We start from the raw sequence: 19,492 nt of genomic DNA on the forward strand, positions 1-19,492 counted from the left end.
GTGTCCTGTCCAAAGCCACAGGGCCAGTGAGTGGCAGAGGTGGGTCTCAGCTGCCAGCCCCTGATTCACTGCTGCTTCTCTACACCCTGGTTAGTAGAGGTGCAGCCTGGGGACCAGTGATATGGATGTCACTGAAAGCCCGTGAGGAATGCAGAGTCTCAGGTTCCCCCAGACCTACTGGGCAGACACCTGCGTGTTGACAAGAACCAGAGATTCACATGTACTTTATAGTTTGAGAAGCACTGCTCTGTGCTACTCTGCCTTCCTGCCCTGCACTATGTATTACTGTGAGCACAACAATACTGTATCCAGACACAGTAAAACCTGAAATTATAAAATTCTGGCATCTCCATCCTGGGCTCACCTGGGGGTGAGTCCTCTGGGATCTAGGGGAAGCAGAGCAGGTCCCCCACAGCTCGATCCTTCAAGGACACAGGTACACCAGTCACCGCTGACTGCTACTGAGCTGGGAGCTTAGTCCTGAGCTGGGGTTGCCAAGCCCAAGGAAGGGGTGACACTCACAGACAGGATCCAGAGCATCCTCCCCCATCACCACTGATGGCTAGCAGAGGCAGCCTAGAGTGCCGTGAGGAACAGCTAGATTGGAGGCGGGCCTGGGAATGGCAGATTCAGGACAAAACTCCCTGGGGCAGAGCCTCACAGCAAGGGTGGCAGCCAAGGGCTGGCTTGGGCTGAGGGCGTGGGGGTTTTGATTCTCTCTCTGCTCTCTCCTGGCACCTCCCCTACTACTGTGAAAGGCTCTTCTCAATCCCATGGAAAGTCCTATGTCCTCATAGCCTCAAGCCCCTCCACCTCCCGACTCTTCCCTACACAGATATCCCGCCCCTGCCCCTGAGTGCAGTCAGAGCTTGAGACTGCCCAGTGTGCCCACCTCAGCCCACACACATTCCGGTCTGCTGGCTGGCATCCCCTGTCCCAGCCCTGGGCCCTGGGGAAGGGAGTGGAACTAGACAGGAGCCAGGGGAGGGTCAGAAGACTGGGGAAGACCCGGGCTAGGAGTGACCACAGGAACACAGTGGCTTTTTGCTCTGTCTCTCAGCTCCTCTGAATCTGAGGCGGCCATACAGGGGCAAGGAGAGTCCCATTGTAGATGACAGGGCTGGGGGCACCACACCCCACCTTCAAACACAGACCACCTTCAGATGGAGTAGGAGCTTCTCCCTGGAGGACACCTCGAAGGCACCTGACTGACTTGGCTGCTCCTGAGATGTCCTATTCTCCTTTCTATAAGCTCTTCCCTTTTCTCCCTGAGGTACAGCTAAATGTTCCCCTGACCCGCTGTGTGACCTTGGGAACCTCTCCCCCTCTCTGAACCTTACGTGAAATGAACAAGGCTAAATTAGCCCTCTTCAGGCGGGTCTTGGAGGAGCTCTAGGGGGTCCTCGGAGAAGCTTTTGGGGAGAGCATGGCATCCAAGAGTAGGCCTGACGGGCAGGGCTCCAATCAGAGCAGCTTTGCTACTGTCTGTTTTCTATAATGGGAGGCTTGTTGGCTTTTGTTGGCAAAATGGTCTAAATGCTTGGGAGACTTTTATGGTAGTGTCTAGCTGGGATCCCTGAGGGGTAGATCTTTGCTCCTGTGGCACAATTTGGGCCATTCCAGGCTGTGGCCCAGTCAGGGCTGAGGGGAAGAATGCTCTCCTTCAGCTGGCTCGGCCCAGGAGTGGTGGGAGACGGTCCCCAGGAGTGCAGGGGACAGGAGGGAAGAGGCTCCAGGTACCCCTCTCTCTCAGTCTTTGATGGCCTGGCAGCTATTCCCATCTGTTCCTCTTTCCTGCCATTCTTCATTCACCCGGAACTTCCCAAAGGAAGCAATTCTCATTAAAGCAATGGAGGCTAAAAATGCTGAAGCCACAGGCTTGTTCAAGGGGCGGCTCAGCCCCAGGGACTGAATGCAATCCTGGAGAAAACTAAGTGGCAGTCTGTGGCCTGTTTCCATGGAACAAGCAGCTGGATAACTGGTCTCTGTCAGGCCATGGAGAGGTATAGGCTTAGCTTGGGGGAGACCAGACAGTCCCTCACTTGGAAGGGGCTGGCCACAGAAGCCACGAAGACAGCAGTATCCACTGACTCAGCAATTTCACCACTGAGAATTCAACCCAAGGAGATATTACAGGAGGAAAAGGCCATCTGCATAAAGATGATCACTGTGGCATTACTCAAAATAGCCCCAAACAGGGAACCACCCGGCTTCCCAGCAATAGGGGTAGTAAATTATAGAACATCAACCAGATGGAATATTATGCACCCACTAAAATTAGCATGTGAAGGCTATGTGGAAACCTAGAAACAACACTGATGATAAAATGTTAACAAAAGGGAAGCAGCTTAGCACAGATCAGTTCTCTTTCTTTTCCCTATGAAAGGTGTGCCAGAGAACTACAGTTGTATTATGAGTGATTTGCTCTCTTGTTCACTGAATAAGTAATGATCGAGTGTCCACCATGTGCTGGGGTCAGGGCTGGATGCTGCGGATGGGTGTGGATGAGAATGCGTTTCCTTAAAGGTCCTTCAAAGCTGTCATACCACCATCTTTCAATAAAAAATAGTTGATGGGGGAAATAAGTGAGGAAAGGGGCTCCATTCCTTCTGGGTAATGTTATTTGCCTCCTGGGATCAGAACCACCTCCAGTTGGATTACATACATGTTAGAAGAAAACCGAATGTAAATGTGGCGGTGACATTTCGGTCTTATAATGTCTTAGTTTCCTTTGAAGTGAAAACAGTTTTAAAAATCCATGTGAAAAAAAGAGGAAAAAAGTTAGGACTTGTTACTAATCTCGCGGCTGAATAATTAAGTGTGCCTAATTCTGAAAGTAGCAAGATAAATTATGCAGTGTCAACAGTGACAACTCTCTTATACCTACACCATCCCGTCTAGAGCGGCGTGGTTTTAACTTTATAGCTCAAATACGCTGCCAGCAAACCTAATAAAAGGAAGCAAAAATATTTCTGTTTATATCAAGCTGCCATTTGAGAAAGACTTTTAAATATGTTCTTCCCTATGTGTAAATCTGACAGCAGTTGCATAATTAAAACCCCAGTAGAGAGTTTCCTTTTAATCTTTTCAAAGTAAACCAGTAAAACATCCTTTAGGATGTGAAACGATGGATTAATACCCTTTGGATTGCTTGAATATCTTTGAGCTAGAGCACTGCCTCCAAGAATATTGTTTAGTGTGAACAGAACACAAGCCGCCATCTTTACCTGGAGGAGTTCATGTAATCACAGGAGATGCAGATAATGATCTGCCAAAGGCCACACATGGATCTACGATGAGCTAGACTTGTCTTGGATTTTGTTAAATGGAGGAATGAATAAATGAATGCATTCACATTAAAACAAACTTGATTTCAACCCCTTAGGAATATGTCACATCGCATAAATGAAAGAAATAATACTACTCAGGGTTTCAGTTCAGTGTAAGCAACCAATATGAATAATTTAGACCACAAAGTGGATTTGTATTTTGCTTGAGCTCTTCAGGCTGACTTCCTATACAGCCTCAACTACTGCTGAACAATCACTGGCAAATTTTCCCACTGGATCTGTACCATGTGGGCACACATGTGTCTATACCACTGCAAACTACCTAGCTCTGGTATGGGGCCCTGTTCAAGCCAAATGTCCAGACAAATATTCCATGTTATCATGGTGTTCCATCTAACCCTAAATACAGCCACATGTGTGTCTCCCTCTAGCTGAAGGCCCATCCCTGCCCCTTCTTCCCTTTCCCTATGTGTGTGTGTGTGTGTGTGTGTGTGCGTGCGTACACACACACACACACACACACACACACACACACACACACACACTGGGGCAAAAGAAGGCAGAAAGCAAGTGGTTTCCATCTCTGTACCATTCTGATAAACACCAGAAGGTCTCCTACTTGTTAGTACCTGTCTCTGACCTTCTTGGTATTGGCTCTTGCCTTCCCAGCTGTCTTAGACCTGCCAGATGCTTCTCATCTGTCTGACCTCTAACATATGTTTGATCCTTCAAGTGTTCTCTGGACTTAATCAGTTCTTGGCCTGACCAACAGACCAGTTCTCCTGCCCAGCCCTGCCCTGATGTCAGACCATCCCCCACACACCCATTATTAAATACTTCAGTCTCAAACAAGAAGGTGTCCGCCACTTATATGCATGAAACTGGTAGACCAAACACTGCACAACATGGATTCTCGATCCAGTTGAACATATAATTAACTGTGACCTGAGACAATTCCCTTAGAACTTTGCACCACACGGGACTGGACTAAAGGTCTCCCCCTTGTTCTAATCATCTTTAGTGAAAATAGCCAGGATATGTTGCCCATAAATACTATGATCCATCTCCTGTGGAATATGCTTTAACCTGTGTCTTATAGAATAAACTTTAACTTTTCAAAACGTAGCACCGGGCCTGACATACACAATACATCAATATTTATAGAATAAATAAAGGAAGATTTGTCCATACGAACATCTAGATGAATCGTTTAGCAGGGTCCATGCACCACCAAAGAGGAATGCCCACCGTTGCATGGACCATCTATACCATGATATCCACTGATCAGAGAAAACGGAGTGCATGCTAATTTTCCTCTTCACTGGATGAGTGGCAGGCAGAGAATCCTGACTGCCCATTTTGGACCAAGCTGTGGCTTCCTGAGCTGCTAAATCCACAAAAGCACCAATACTAATAATAATTGTCTCTGAAGACTCAGGGCATTTAAGGGAAAGAAATGATGTAAGCAGAAGAGAAACTGATGTATGTAGACCTTTACTTACATCCCATCTAAGTATATTTTGCAAGAGAAGGCTAAAATGACAACCATGCTACTTTGGGATTCAGCAGAACTTATCTGACAGAAGTGACCAGTTTGAACCAGTGCTCCAGGCCATGGCAGCATGTGGATCCTGCTACTCGTGTAGCTGTCTTGGCATCCCTGCAAAGGTCTAGTTCAATGCTAAGTTGTCCACAGGCTAGTTCCTGTCCCTGAGTGTAGCTCCCCTGAGAGATGAATGTCTCCGTGCAGCAAATTTTGGAAACAATGTGCTGGGTCATTCGTAACACAGCCACATGCTTCACTGTAGCCCTCCTACACTGCTTGCCTACATCTGAAAACACAAATCAAGAAAGAGAACATAGTTCCTTTCTGCTTGACTAAAGAACAGCCACTCCTGCCAGTAGCTTAAAGGCTGGGGCTTGGAACAATTTGCCAACACACAGACTTGATTTCGTGCAAGGACTGAGAGAAGCTTTAGAAGCTGTGGCTGGGCAGTGCATGAAGAAATTGATGGGTGCTCATCCGAGAGGCACAGAGACCAACAGGTCACTGGCATGGGGCCCCATCTGGATGGACTCACTCCCTGTAGGGGAAGAGGACACTGCTAACACCTCTCCCTTTAGCGTGTACGTTCCATTAGGAAGCTGAAGCCAGAGCATGTAACCGGGAGAGAAATGCTGCGGCCATCCAATATGTGCACAGGTATGCCTCTAGGTGGAAGAAAGCAAAAGGGTGTGTTTCCAAGAGGAAGAGCACAAATCAGTAATGAGCTATGAGTGCATGATGTCATCCTCTAGGACTAAGCATCCTTAGTACTTTTAAAGCACTTAAAAAAAAAAACTCTAGTTGCTATAGCAACTTGATGCAGCTCTTACAAGGGGATTTTTTTGAGGGGGGTCATTTTATATCTTCAATCACCATAACAACATGATATAGCTTTTAAAAGGTATTTTTACCAAATTTGTGTGTGCTTTGGGCTTGGGCCATATTTGCCATTTCTATTTAAAATAATCAGATGAAGCATGACACATGAAAAATCATTGAAGGAAAGGAAGCCCTTTCGTAGACTATACATATACACTCAGAGAGACATCTCTAAGCTGCTCATATCCTGCACATGGATGAAGTCTTTCTCTGCCTCCCAGCAGCCATCTGTGATGGCTTACACTGGCCAGTTGGTCTATGCCCACCTCTGAGCTGGCATACAAAACCAGCCCAGAGCCTACCCATGGAAGTTGTGTCTATGCAATCCCTCACTTCTCAACCCAGTGAAACCAGCTCTCTCCTCCAAAACTACCACCAGGAGATAGTGCCTTGGGGTGACTAGTGATATGGCCAGCCAAATGCCCTCTCCCACCCTGGAGCTCAAAGCAGGATCGGACAGCACACACACACAAAATCTCACCGAAGTGGCAATCCTGTATTTATTCTGCACTCTGTAGTAACTGAGGAGGAGGTCTGTTTCACATGACACCCAGCATCCTCAGAAAGGGGGGATGGGGAAAGTGGGTGACAGGAGAAGAAAAAAGAAGGAAGGGGTGTAGTGCTGAGCAGCCAGTGGCTCCAAGATCTCTACAGGAGAGGCTGGTGGGATGGGGGTGGGGGTGTGAAAGTAGAAGTGGGGGGCTTGAAAGAGTATTTACACATCATATTTTGTGTGGTTCTGAAACCGTGAACTGTTTATACCAAACATAAGAAGGAATGATAAAAAGTATGGAGAAACTGCCCCCTCCCCACCCCATCCGGTTACCCCTTGGTGCCACTATTGGTTGGAAAAGATGGCAAGGTAACGAGAGAGGTCAAGAAATTGGAGGAGAAGCTGGGAAGCGGGTGGAAGGAGAAGGGGGAGAAAATCCAAGTGGGAAGGCGGGCGGAATAAGAGCGCTGAAATCCTGGCCTCAGAGCTTTTCTTTGGTGGAGGGGGAGGTGTAGACTGTAGGAGTAGCGGGTGGGAAGGAGATCAAGGAAAGTGTTCGTTCTCCCCAGGGTAAAGGGCTAGAGGATGCTGAAGAAAAACATGTGGAAAAGAAGAAAGAAAAGAGAGATAAAAAAAAAAAAGATAAAAACGTGGTGAGTGGAGGGAAAGGGGGCTTCCCAAATCATCTGCATGAGGAAACAGACCCAGGGGGCGTGAGAAATAGAAGGAAATAGAAGGCCCTAGACGCTTATTCTCACAAGTCCTTTTAGAGGAGAAAACTGAGGCGCACAGAGGTCAAGTTACGGAGCTGGGAAGCGCTAGAGCGCGCGGGCGGCCGCGGGTCAGCCCAGTGGCTGGGTGAGGGTTCTCCCCATTGGGCCGTACTGCCTGGCGAGTCAACGCTGGGTGAGCGCCAGAGATGGGTCTCCCAGGCCACTTACCGCGCCGAAAGCCAGTTAAGAAAGAGAAGGGTCAGGGGGAGGGGGACCGGCGGAGGGGTGAGGGCAAGACGAAACTAGGCAGTGGGGCATTAGAAGGGAAGGGGGAAGCCGAGGGACGCGGACCAGCCGCCGAGCGGTAGAAAGGGTGGCAGGTGAAAGGCGCGGAGAGGAAAGACGCGCGCGGGGCGCGCTGCTCACCTATGGTGGATACCACTGTGCCCACGAAGTAGAAGGCGCCAGGGAAGTCCCAGCGCGGGCGCAGCGCGTCTGCTCGGACGCCGGCAGCCAGCGCGGCCTCGTAGTGCCGGAGGAAGGCGCGCAGCTCTGGCTCCGCCACGCCGTGCGCCGCGCTGAAGTTGCGCAGCGTGGCGCCCCAGCGCGCCCGCGCCTCCGCCTCGCCCGGGCTCTCGAGCGCCGAGAAGACTGTGGCGCCCGCCACCAGGTAGAGGCCGATGAGCGCCGCCAGCAGCACGAAGCGACCCGTGTCCTCGTTGAGGTGCGAGCGTCGGCAGCAGCAGCAGCAGCAGGAGGGGCGCGGCAGGCGGCGGCGGCAGCGGCGGGGCGGGGGCCGGGGGCTGCGGGAGGACATGGTCCGGAGCTCAGCCCCAGGGCCGGGGCGGCGCTCGGGGCCCGGGCCGCGACATCCCCCCCGCGGGAGCAGAAGCGTGAGGATGGTGGCCAGGGGTCGGGGGCCGCCGCGGAGCCCCTTGCCGCTTCTCCCAGAGCCCGGACGGCGGGGCGCCTCGCCTCCGCCTCCTCCTTGGCACTCAGGCCGCACACGGGTCCCGCGGCCCTTGAGGTTCCCGGGCTGGGACGCTCCTCTCCGCGCCCCGACGCCTCGCCGGCTCCCGCGGCTCCTCACCAGCCACCCTCGGGCGCGGGGGTCTGAAGCTAGGCCCCTGCCGCCCTGTGGCCGGCGTCCGCGGGGCCCCGGGCCTCATACTCTTCTCCAGACAGGCCGCGGGCTGCGGGCGGGGCGGGCTGAGGAACCCGGGAGCCTAAGACTGGGACGCCGCAGCAGGGCACGAAGAGAGCCCCTGGGGTCGTCCCATGAGGCGTTCCCTGCTTGGCGGCTCCCAGGCTCAGGCTGCACCGGCAGTCCAGCTCCCACCCCCGGGCCTGAGCCGGCGGCGTCGGCTTCGGAGCCTCAGAACCGAGCCGAGTCCCGGGAAGCGCTCCCTTTCCAGCTCCAGCCGGAGAGCCGCCCGGCACGGAGAGGCGGAGTCACCGGCGCCCGGGGCGGGGTGTTGAAGGCGGGGGGGGGGGGGGGGAGATAAGGATGGGAGGGAAGGGGTGGGGAGTTGGGCTGCTGCGACGCCTCCCAGTCGTTCCGGCGGCATTAAATGCGGGGCACCGAAGCAGGTGTCCGGACTGCGGTGCTGGCTACCACCCTGTCGGGGAACCCCGTCCGTCCCCTCCCTGAGCTTCGGCTTCGGAATCCCTTTCTTATCTCCAAGCTGCCGCCAAACTTTGCTCAACTTGGTGGTGCCCTGAGGTCGCAGGGCGTTGGGGGCCACACAACGCGAATCCCCCGACACCCGGTTCTTGGGCTGCAACCGAAGTTTAAGTTCCCTCTTCTTCCTGGATCCTTCCGCAGCGCTAGGTCTCAGAGGGTTCCTTTGCAGAAATGATCCCGCCTGGGAAGGAATGGGGGTGGGGTCACTCGGCTCTTGGAGACCCGGGAGTGAGGGAGTCTCCTCCCCTTCCCAACATAGCAGGCGGCCGGCGTCAGCACCGCGGACAGCGCATCGGTGCGGCAGCCGGGGGGCGGGCGGCTCTAGGGCTGCCGGGGCCCGCAGCGCGGGGCGAGGCCCGTCATCCTGCTGCGCGGTGCTCCCCAAACCCTGTTTCCCTTTCTCCTTCTCCTGTGTTCCCCCAGTCAGCGGCAGGTACAGTTGCTGAAGCAGAGTGCTGACAGGGCGAGGACGCTGCGGAACAGAGACAGGGGAGGAGTCAGGGGATCGAGGTGCCACCGGAGGAGGAGGAGGCGTCCAAACCCACCTTGCTGCTGGGTCTTCTTTTGCCACCCAGCCCCCTTACCCCTCTAGCCCAGGATCGGGGAGTCTGGATAGGAACCTGGCTGCGGTGGGGTGGGTAGAAGGGTAGAGGAAGCTCACTAGAGGGCTCTCAGGAGGCCGGCGTGGGGGGCGGGGAAAGGGTGTGCTTTTGAGTGTGGCGGGGGCGGGGAATCGTCGTCCCCTGGTCCCGCCGCGCCCGGGAAACAGCAGGTGCTCCGCGCTACCGCGGGAGCTTCTCCGCGAACACAGTCCGGGTTTGGCCTGGCTCACAAAGTTCTGTGGTGAGGAACACCTTCGGTACGGACGAAACACCACCTTATTCAGGCAGCCAGCCCCTTCTCTGCCCCCTTCCGATGACGATGATGAATCCACGCAGATACAGAAAATAAAAACAATGATGGTAACTGTATTTAAATACCCTAGGTGGGTGAACTGGGGCAAAATGCAGAACTGTTTCCCCACCCCATTTCCCAAGCTATCTGGCTTCCACAGTAGAAAACACTGAGCTAAGGTCGACCAAAAGTGGTGGCAGCATCGTCCGACCCCTCAGGGTCCGGGTGCTCAAAGTGGTTCCTGAAGGAGCCTCAGTCCACTCACTGAGCATTCCCCTGCTTAGAAACCAAGTACCTCTGACCCCATGCCCCCACATGGAGACTGGAGGTGGGTGGGGAGCAGGAAAGCTGGCAGAAAGCTAAAAGGCATCTGACTTGGGATGTTGATTTGCTTAAACCAGGCACTTTGGAGACTTGGATCTTCCTAGAAATGCTGTTCCAGTTTGTAGATGGAGCCAACTGCACTCCCCTCCGTGTTAGGGAGGGACAGATGAGAAGAGGATCCATCACCATAGTCAGAATTAGGCTTTCTGGCTGTGGGTGGCACGTGTCATGTTTTGCGATGATCTTATTAGAAAGGGGCAGGGGAATCTTTGCGTGAAGGGGAGAATCTCATAGTGGGAGACTTAAGCAAACACGGATTATTGCCTTCGCAGACTATTGCTTTATTTGCAAAATGCCCTTCAATTACTCTTTTTCCAAGGCTTTGCCTCCCTTGGGCTCTCCACTGGTGTTGCCCCAACTTGTTCTGTCTTCCCTATGATACTCCCATCTCTACAAATTCCTGAAGGCAGGGGGGACAGCCCAGCCATAGGCCTTCAGGGCTGGGTTCCACTTGACCGAAGTATCTGACAGACGCCCTGAGAAGTATCATTCCAGGAGTCGGCCCTAGAAGCCTCTAGAGGCAGCTGAAGGGCATTGCCAGACCTCAGGGCCTTTCTTTGCCCAGAATCCCAGGGCAGGGACAGAGTGCTTTGCTGCAGTGTTCTGTGCCTCTGGACCAGCTCCTTGCCCAGTTGGCAAAGGGCCTGCCTTGTCCTCCAGCTTGTTATTCTAGCTTGATTAGCAGCAAACCCCTGGCATCAGTCTCAGCTCTGAATGATCTAATCAATTTATATAATAGGAAAATGATGAGTTCCCTGCACATAGGCACGGGTCCTTTGAGGGACCAGCCCCATGATGAATGCCACTTTGCCCACTGAATCAATATTTAAGCCACTGATTTCCAGCTGGCTATCCTCAAAGCCTTCACCTTGGCCCTGAATTACTGCAAGAGCCTCCTAGGGATGAAGACTTGCTATCTGAGATGTCTCCCTTTTTAGCTCCATCTTGCCTGCATCTGCCAGTCATTGCTGTGCCCGTGCCATTTGATCTGATCACTTGACTAATGTCCCTAGACCACAGTCTTCCATGGTCCCCCAAAGATATTAAAACCCTGCTATTCAAACCCTTGATGATATGATTCCCAGCAAATCATTCCAGGCTCTCTTTCTACTACATCTTGCTTATCCCCCAAGTGCTCCATACTCAGCCCAGTCATCAGGCCTTTGTTAATGCTATGGCCCCTGCCAGAGTGCCATCTTCTTTCTCCTCCTCTCCAGCTCTTCAAATATACAGCTCAGCTCAGGTTAGAACTTTTTTCCAGAAAAATTTTCCTTTGTGGGATATTTTGACCCAATCACTTTGATGCCATCATTTCAATCCTAAGATTATTTGATTCTGCTATGCCCTTGAGAACTTCAAATAAGACATCTGAATGGGCACAGGTCTTCTCTTTTTCTCTATTGCTGCCATTTGTAAAAGAAAACACAATGACAGGAATGTAAACCAGGAAAATTGGGAAAGGTCAACTGCACCCAATTGGCAGCTCTACTCTATGTATATATCCAAGATCAGTGAAAAGATATATCCACACAAAAGCTTGTCAGTGAATGTTCATAGCAGTATCATCAATAATAGCCAAAAAGTGGAAACAACCCATCAAGTTCATAAGTGTCCATCAACTTATGAATGGATAAGTACAATGGGATATATCCATACAATGACATATTCAAGCATAAAAAGGAATGAAGTACTGAACACATGCTACAACGTGAATGGATCTTGAAAGTATTAAGTATTAAGATGCCAGTCACAAAAGATGATGCATTGTATGATCTCATTTATAAGAAATGTCCAGAATAGGAGAATCCATAAAGATAGAAATAACTTAGTGGTTGCTTAAAGCCAAGGAATTGAGGAGGAATAGGAGTTACTGCTAATGAGTATAGGAGTTTCCTTGAGGGTTATAAAAATATTCTAAAATTGTGGTGATGATTACACAGTTATGAGAATATACTAAAAAGCATCAAATTGTATATTTTAAATGGGTGGATTGTATACTATGTGAATTACATCTCAATAAAGCTATTAAAAATACACCTACAACTAGTTGACCAAATTTTTATTGAAAAAATGGAAATAGGAAAGAACTGATCCCAAGGAACATGATTTCTTTAAAATAAAAAAAATAGGAAAAATTGGGAAAAGTTTAGCTGTGCTAAAGAGAAATTTTTTTTTAATTTTTCAAGTAATTTTTTATTTTTATTTTATTTTATTTTTTAAATATATGAAATTTATTGTCAAATTGGTTTCCATACAACCCCAGTGCTCATCCCAAAAGATGCCCTCTTCAATACCCATCACCCACCTTCCCCTCCCTCCCACCCCCCATCAACCCTCAGTTTGTTCTCAGTTTTTAAGAGTCTCTTATGCTTTGGCTCTCCCCCACTCTAACCTCTCTCTTTTTTTTTTTCTCTTCCCCTCCCCCATGGGTTCCTGTTAAGTTTCTCAGGATCAACATAAGAGTGAAACCATAGGGTATCTGTCTCTCTCTGTATGGATTATTTCACTTAGTATCACACTCTCCAGTTCATCCACATTGCTACAAAGGGCCATATTTCATTCTTTCTCATTGCCACGTAGTACTCCATTGTGTATATAAACCACAATTTCTTTATCCATTCATCAGTTGATGGACATTTAGGCTCTTTCCATAATTTGGCTACCATTGAGAGTGCTGCTATCAACATTGGGGTACAAGTGCCCCTATGCATCAGTACTCCTGTATCCCTTGGGTAAATTCCTAGCAGTGCTACTACTGGGTCATAGGGTAGGTCTATTTTTAATTTTTTGAGGAAACTCCACACTGTTTTCCAGAGTGGCTGCACCAGTTTGCATTCCCACCAACAGTGCAAGAGGGTTCCCATTTCTCCACATCCTCTCCAGCATCTGTAGTCTCCTGATTTGTTCATTTTGGCCACTCTGACTGGCATGAGGTGATATCTGAGTGTGGTTTTGATTTGTATTTCCCTGATGAGGAGCGACGTTGAGCATCTTTTCGTGTGCCTATTGGCCATCCAGATGTCTTCTTTAGAGAAGTGTCTATTCATGTTTTCTGCCCATTTCTTCACTGGGTTATTTGTTTTTCGGGTGTGGAGTTTGGTGAGCTCTTTATAGATTTTGGATACTAGCCCTTTGTCCGATATGTCATTTGCAAATATCTTTTCCCATTCCATTGGTTGCCTTTTAGTTTTGTTGGTTGTTTCCTTTGCTGTGCAGAAGCTTTTTATCTTCATAAGGTCCCAGTAGTTCATTTTTGCTTTTAATTCCCTTGCCTTTGGGGATGTATCAAGTAAGAAATTGCTACGGCTGAGGTCAGAGAGGTCTTTTCCTGCTTTCTCCTCTAGGGTTTTGATGGTTTCCTGTCTCACATTCAGGTCCTTTATCCATTTTGAGTTTATTTTTGTGAATGGTGTGAGAAAGTGGTCTAGTTTCAATCTTCTGCATGTTGCTGTCTAGTTCTCCCAGCACCATTTGTTAAAGAGACTGTCTTTCTTCCATTGCATATTCTTTCCTGCTTTGTCAAAGATGAGTTGGCCATACGTTTGTGGGTCTAGTTCTGGGGTTTCTATTCTATTCCATTGGTCTGTGTGTCTGTTTTTGTGCCAATACCATGCTGTCTTGATGATGACAGCTTTGTAGTAGAGGCTAAAGTCTGGGATTGTGATGCCTCCTGCTTTGGTCTTCTTCTTCAAAATTACTTTGGCTATTTGGGGCCTTTTGTGGTTCCATATGAATTTTAGGATTACTTGTTCTAGTTTCGAGAAGAATGCTGGTGCAATTTTGATTGGGATTGCATTGAATGTGTAGATAGCTTTGGGTAGTATTGACATTTTGGCAATATTTTTCTTCCAATCCATGAGCAGGGAATGTCTTCCCATTTCTTTATATCTTCTTCAATTACCTTCATAAGCTTTCTATAGTTTTCAGCATACAGATCTTTTACATCTTTGGTTAAATTTATTCCTAGGTATTTTATGCTTCTTGGTGCAATTGTGAATGGGATCAGTTTCTTTCTTTGTCTTTCTGTTGCTTCATTATTAGTGTATAAGAATGCAACTGATTTCTGTACATTGATTTTGTATCCTGCAACTTTGCTGAATTCATGTATCAGTTCTAGCAGACTTTTGGTGGAGTCTATCGGATTTTCCATGTATAATATCATGTCATCTGCAAAAAGTGAAAGCTTAACTTCATCTTTGCCAATTTTGATGCCTTTGATTTCCTTTTGTTGTCTGATGGCTGATGCTAGAACTTTCAACACTATGTTAAACAACAGCGGTGAGAGTGGACATCCCTGTCGTGTTCCTGATCTCAGGGAAAAAGCTCTCAGTTTTTCTCCATTGAGGATGATGTTAGCTGTGGGCTTTTCATAAATGGCTTTTATGATGTTTAAGTATGTTCCTTCTATCCCGACTTTCCAAGGGTTTTTATTAAGAAAGGATGCTGAATTTTGTTAAATGCTTTTTCTGCATCGATTGACAGGATCATATGGTTCTTATCTTTTCTTTTATTAACGTGATATATCATGTTAATTGATTTGCAAATGTTGAACCAGCCCTGCATCCCAGGAATGAATCCCACTTGATCATGGTGAATAATTCTTTTTATATGCTGTTGAATTCAATTTGCTAGTATCTTATTGAGAATTTTTGCATCCATATTCATCAGGGATATTGGCCTGTAGTTCTGTTTTTTTACTGGGTCTCTGTCTGGTTTGGGAATAAAAGTAATACTGGCTTCATAGAATGAGTCTGGAAGTTTTCCTTCCCTTTCTATTTTTTGGAATAGCTTGAGAAAGATAGGTATTATCTCTGCTTTAAACGTCTGGTAGAACTCCCCTGGGAAGCCATCTGGTCCTGGACTCTTATTTGTTGGGAGATTTTTGATAACTGATTCAATTTCTTCACTGGTTATGGGTCTATTCAAGCTTTCTATTTCCTCCTGATTGAGTTTTGGAAGTGTGTGGGTGTTTAGGAATTTGTCTATTTCTTCCAGGTTGTCCAGTTTGTTGGCATACAGTTTTTCATAGTATTCCCTGATAATTGCTTGTATTTCTGAGGGATTGGTTGTAATAATTCCGTTTTCATTCATGATTTTATCTATTTGGGTCATCTCCCTTTTCTTTTTGAGAAGCCTGGGTAGAGGTTTATCAATTTTGTTTATTTTTTCAAAAAACCAACTCTTGGTTTCGTTGATCTGCTCTACAGTTTTTTTAGATTCTATATTGTTTATTTCTGCTCTGATCTTTATTATTTCTCTTCTTCTGCTGGGTTTAGGGTGTCTTTGCTGTTCTGCTTCTATTTCCTTTAAATGTTCTGTTAGATTTTGTATTTGGGATTTTTCTTGTTTCTTGAGATAGGCCTGGATTGTGATGTATTTTCCTCTCAGGACTGCCTTTGCTGCCTCTCAAAGCGTTTGGATTGTTGTATTTTCATTATCATTTGTTTCCATATATTTTTTAATTTCTTCTCTAATTGCCTGGTTGACCCATTCATTCTTTAGTAGGGTGTTCTTTAACCTCCATGCTTTTGGAGGTTTTCCAGACTTTTTCCTGTGGTTGATTTCAAGCTTCATAGCATTGTGGTCTGAAAGTATGCATGGTATGATCTCAATTCTTGTATACTTATGAAGGGCTGTTTTGTGACCCAGTATGTGATCTATCTTGGAGAATGTTCCATGTGCACTTGAGAAGAAAGTATATTCTGTTGCTTTGGGATGCAGAGTTCTAAATATATCTGTCAAGTCCATCTGATCCAATGTATCATTCAGGCCCTTGTTTCTTTATTGACCGTGTGTCTAGATGATCTACCCATTTCTGTAAGTGGGGTGTTAAAGTCCCTGCAATTACCACATTCTTGTCAATAAGGTTGCTTATGTTTGTGAGTAATTGTTTTATATATTTGGGGGCTCCCGTATTTGGCACATAGACATTTATAATTGTTAGCTCTTCCTGATGGATAGACCCTGTAATTATTATATGATGCCCTTCTTCATCTCTTGTTACAGCCTTTAATTTAAAGTCTAGTTTGTCTGGTATAAGTATGGCTACTCCAACTCTCTTTTGACTTCCAGTAGCATGATAAATAGTTCTCCATCCCCTCACTTTCAATCTGAAGGTGTCCTTAAGTCTAAAATGAGTCTCTTGTAGACAGCAAATAGATGGGTCTTGTTTTTTTATCCATTCTGATACCATGTGTCTTTTGGTTGGCCCATTTAGTCCATTTACTTTCAGTGTTATTATAGAAAGACATGGGTTTAGAGTCATTGTGATGTCCGTAGGTTTCATGCTTGCAGCAATGTCTCTGGTACTTTGTCTCACAGGATCCCCCTTAGGATCTCTTGTAGGGCTGGTTTAGTGGTGACGAATTCCTTCAGTTTTTGTTTGGGAAGACCTTTATCTCTCCTTCTATTCTAAATGACAGATTTGCTGGATAAAGGATTCTCGGGTGCATATTTTTTCTGTTCATCACATTGAAGATTTCCTGCCATTCCTTTCTGGCCTGCCAAGTTTCAGTAGAGAGATCCGTCACGAGTCTTATCAGTCTCCCTTTATATCTTAGAGCACGTTTATCCCTAGCTGCTTTCAGAATTTTCTCTTTATCCCTGTATTTTGCCAGTTTCACTATGATATGTCATGCAGAAGATCGATTCAAGTTACGTCTGAAGGGAGTTCTCTGTGCCTCTTGGATTTCAATGTCTTTTTCCTTCCCCAGATCAGGGAAGTTCTCAGCTATTATTTCTTGAAGTACACCTTCAGCACCTTTCCCTCTCTCTTCCTCCTCTAGAATACCAGTTATGCATAGATTATTTCTCTTTAGTGCATCACTTAGTTCTCTAATTTTCCCCTCATACTCCTGGATTTTTTTTATCTCTTTTTTCCTCAGCTTCCTCTTTTTCCATAATTTTATCTTCTAGTTCACTTATTCTCTCCTCTGCCTCTTCAATCCGAGCTGTGGTTGTCTCCATTTTATTTTGCAGCTCATTTATAGCATTTTTTATCTCCTCTTGGCTGTTCCTTAGTCCCTTGATCTCTGTAGCAATAGATTCTCTATACTGTTTTCAAGCCCAGTGATTAATTTTATGACTATTATTCTAAATTCGCTTTCTGTTATATTGTTTAAATCCTTTTTGATCAGTTCGTTTGTTGTTATTTCCTGGAGATTCTTTTGAGGGGAATTCTTCCATTTCATCATTTTGGATAGTCCCTGGAGTAGTGTGGAACTGCAGGGCACTTCCTCTGTGCTGTCTTGAATAACTTGCGTTGGTGGGCGGGGCCGCAGTCAGACCTGATGTCTGCCCCCAGTCCACTGCTGGGGCCACAGTCAGACTGGTGTGTACCTTCTCTTCCCCTCTCCTAGGGGCGGATTTCATTGTGGAGTGGGGTGGCGTGACCAGTCTGGGCTACTTGCACAGTGCCAGGCTTGTGGTGCTGGGGATCTGGTGTATTAGCTGGGGTGGATCAGCAAGGTGCACAGGGGCGGGAGGGGCAGGCTCAGCTCGCTTTTCCTTTGGTGATCCGTTTCGGGAAGGGCCCCTCTTCCATGGGCCTCTTGTCTATGCCTGGTTCCGGAGAATCCGTTCTGCTAGTCTTCTGGTGGTTTTCTGGGTTATTTAGGCAGGTGTGGGTGGAATCTAAGTGATCAGCAGGACACGGTGAGCCCAGCCATCTTCCTTCTAAAGAGAAAGTTGATTATGAATTTAAACTTGAATAGGAGTTTGCCCCAGAAAATATTTTCTCTTAACAATTAATCTGTGTTGGTAAAATTCTCATAAAAAATTCTGTATTCCAAGTAGCAAATTCAGTATGTCCTGGGTGCCTGCAAATCTCTTTGATCTTCCTGATCTCAGAACTCTTCTATTATTTATTGCTCACTGGCAATTAGTTGTGTAGCAAGATATAAATTATATATTATATATATAACATATATATAATATATATTTATATATATTCACAGGATTACAATCTGGAGAAGCTGATCATCTCTATCCTGTATAGGACCACTTGAGATATGCAATTACAGAAATCCTCCTCCCTTAATTGTCCTGGAGTTAGGGAAAAAGAAGACCTTTTATGTTTTATATGATTTGGCAAAAATTTCCTCACACCATATTTAAAATTTTTTTTAAGATTTTATTTGGGGGGAGGCACCTGGCTGCCACAGTCAGTGGAGCATGCAACTCCTGAGCACAGGGTTGTGAGTTCAAGCCTGACATTGGGTGCGGAGATGACTTAAAAATAAAATCTTTAAAAAACTTTTTGAGTGTTTATTTATTTTTGAGAAAGAGAGAGACAGAGTGAGAGTGCGGAAGAGGCAGAGACAGAGGGAGACACAGAATCCGAAGCAGGCTCCAGACTCTGAGCTGTCAGCACAGAGCCTGGTGCAGGACCCAAACCCAAGAACTGCAAGATCATGACCTGAGCGGAAGTTGGACACTCAACCAACTGAGCCACCCAGACACCCAAAAAATAAAATCTTTTTTAAAAAATATTTTATTTTTAAAAGTCATCTCTACATCCAATATGGGGCTTGAACCCCCAACCCCAAGATTAAGAGTCCCATGCTCCGACTGAGCCAGCCAGTCACTGCCTCCTCCCATCCTGTGTTTTAGAGAGCTGGTGACTGAGGAGTGAACCAATTTCACCCAGGACTTTCTGGTATGGAAGCAAAAGATATCTGATTTGTCTTCCCTGAATTTGAGGTCAAAGAGGCTTGTTGAGGAAGGGTAGTGGGCAGTGTCTAACCACAGCCCAGAAGCTTGGAAAAGGACCCTTTGAAATACAGTTATTCTGAGGATGAGGAGCTGGACTGGAAGCTAGGCTTGGACAAGTGTCTAAATGCTTTGGTAGCGGAGGATATAACTGATGCCAGATCCTCCCTAGGCACATCTCCCTGGCACTCTGTGGGATTTGAAGGCGAGAGTTGGTTAAGCCTGGACTTATGACCTGAGAAGAGAGCAGATTTGGTGGCCAAGTCATGGTAAAGTGTGTCTGAGCAGTGATAGATAAGCAATGCCACAAATGGTACAGAGGTCCTTGCAATAACAGGGGTGATATTGTTCCTTTTCTTTCCAGTTAGCATTTGGAGGAGGGAGTTCTTTTTAGACTGAATAAGCCTCTATTTTCTTACTGATCTTCTGTCTAAATTTTCTATTCATTATTACAAGTGGGTATTTAAGTCTTCAGCTATTACCATAAAACTCATCTCTCTCTTAAAATCTGTCAGTGTTTACTTCATATATTTTGAGGCTCTGTTGTTTGGTGCATGTATGTTTATAACTATTTTAGCTTCTTGATGGATTTACCTTTTTATCAATATGTAATGTCCTTTTTTGGTCTATTATAATAATTTTTTCTTTAAAATCCATTTTTTCTGGAGTATAGCCACTCCAACTCTCTTTTGGTTGCTGTTTACATGGAATGTCTTTTTCCATCCTTTTACTTTCAATCTATTTGTGTCTTTGGATCTTAAGTGAGTCTCTTATAGACAATATGTAATTGGTACATAAGACTCCTAAGTGAACTTGTTAAGAATGTCTATGATTGTTTAGCTGCCTCCTGGTATATTCCCAAATAATGAATAGATATTTACTGAGAACCTATCAGGTAAA

At 46.7% G+C, this 19,492-nt stretch overlaps 1 protein-coding gene across 1 annotated transcript in view; it reads right to left on the bottom strand.

Moving 5' to 3' along the window:
* Positions 1 to 8,379, bottom strand: part of KCNK12 (potassium two pore domain channel subfamily K member 12) — a 52,432-nt gene extending 44,053 nt beyond the window's left edge. The window contains exon 1 of the mRNA XM_027072509.2: positions 7,348 to 8,379. Within this exon, the coding sequence (XP_026928310.1) occupies positions 7,348 to 7,738 (391 nt within the window). The 5' untranslated portion in view covers positions 7,739 to 8,379. The remainder of the gene's footprint in view (positions 1 to 7,347) is intronic.
* Positions 8,380 to 19,492: the final 11,113 nt, after the last annotated feature.

This window comes from Acinonyx jubatus, chromosome A3, assembly GCF_027475565.1.
Source record: "Acinonyx jubatus isolate Ajub_Pintada_27869175 chromosome A3, VMU_Ajub_asm_v1.0, whole genome shotgun sequence".
Classification (NCBI taxonomy): Eukaryota; Metazoa; Chordata; class Mammalia; order Carnivora; family Felidae; genus Acinonyx; species Acinonyx jubatus.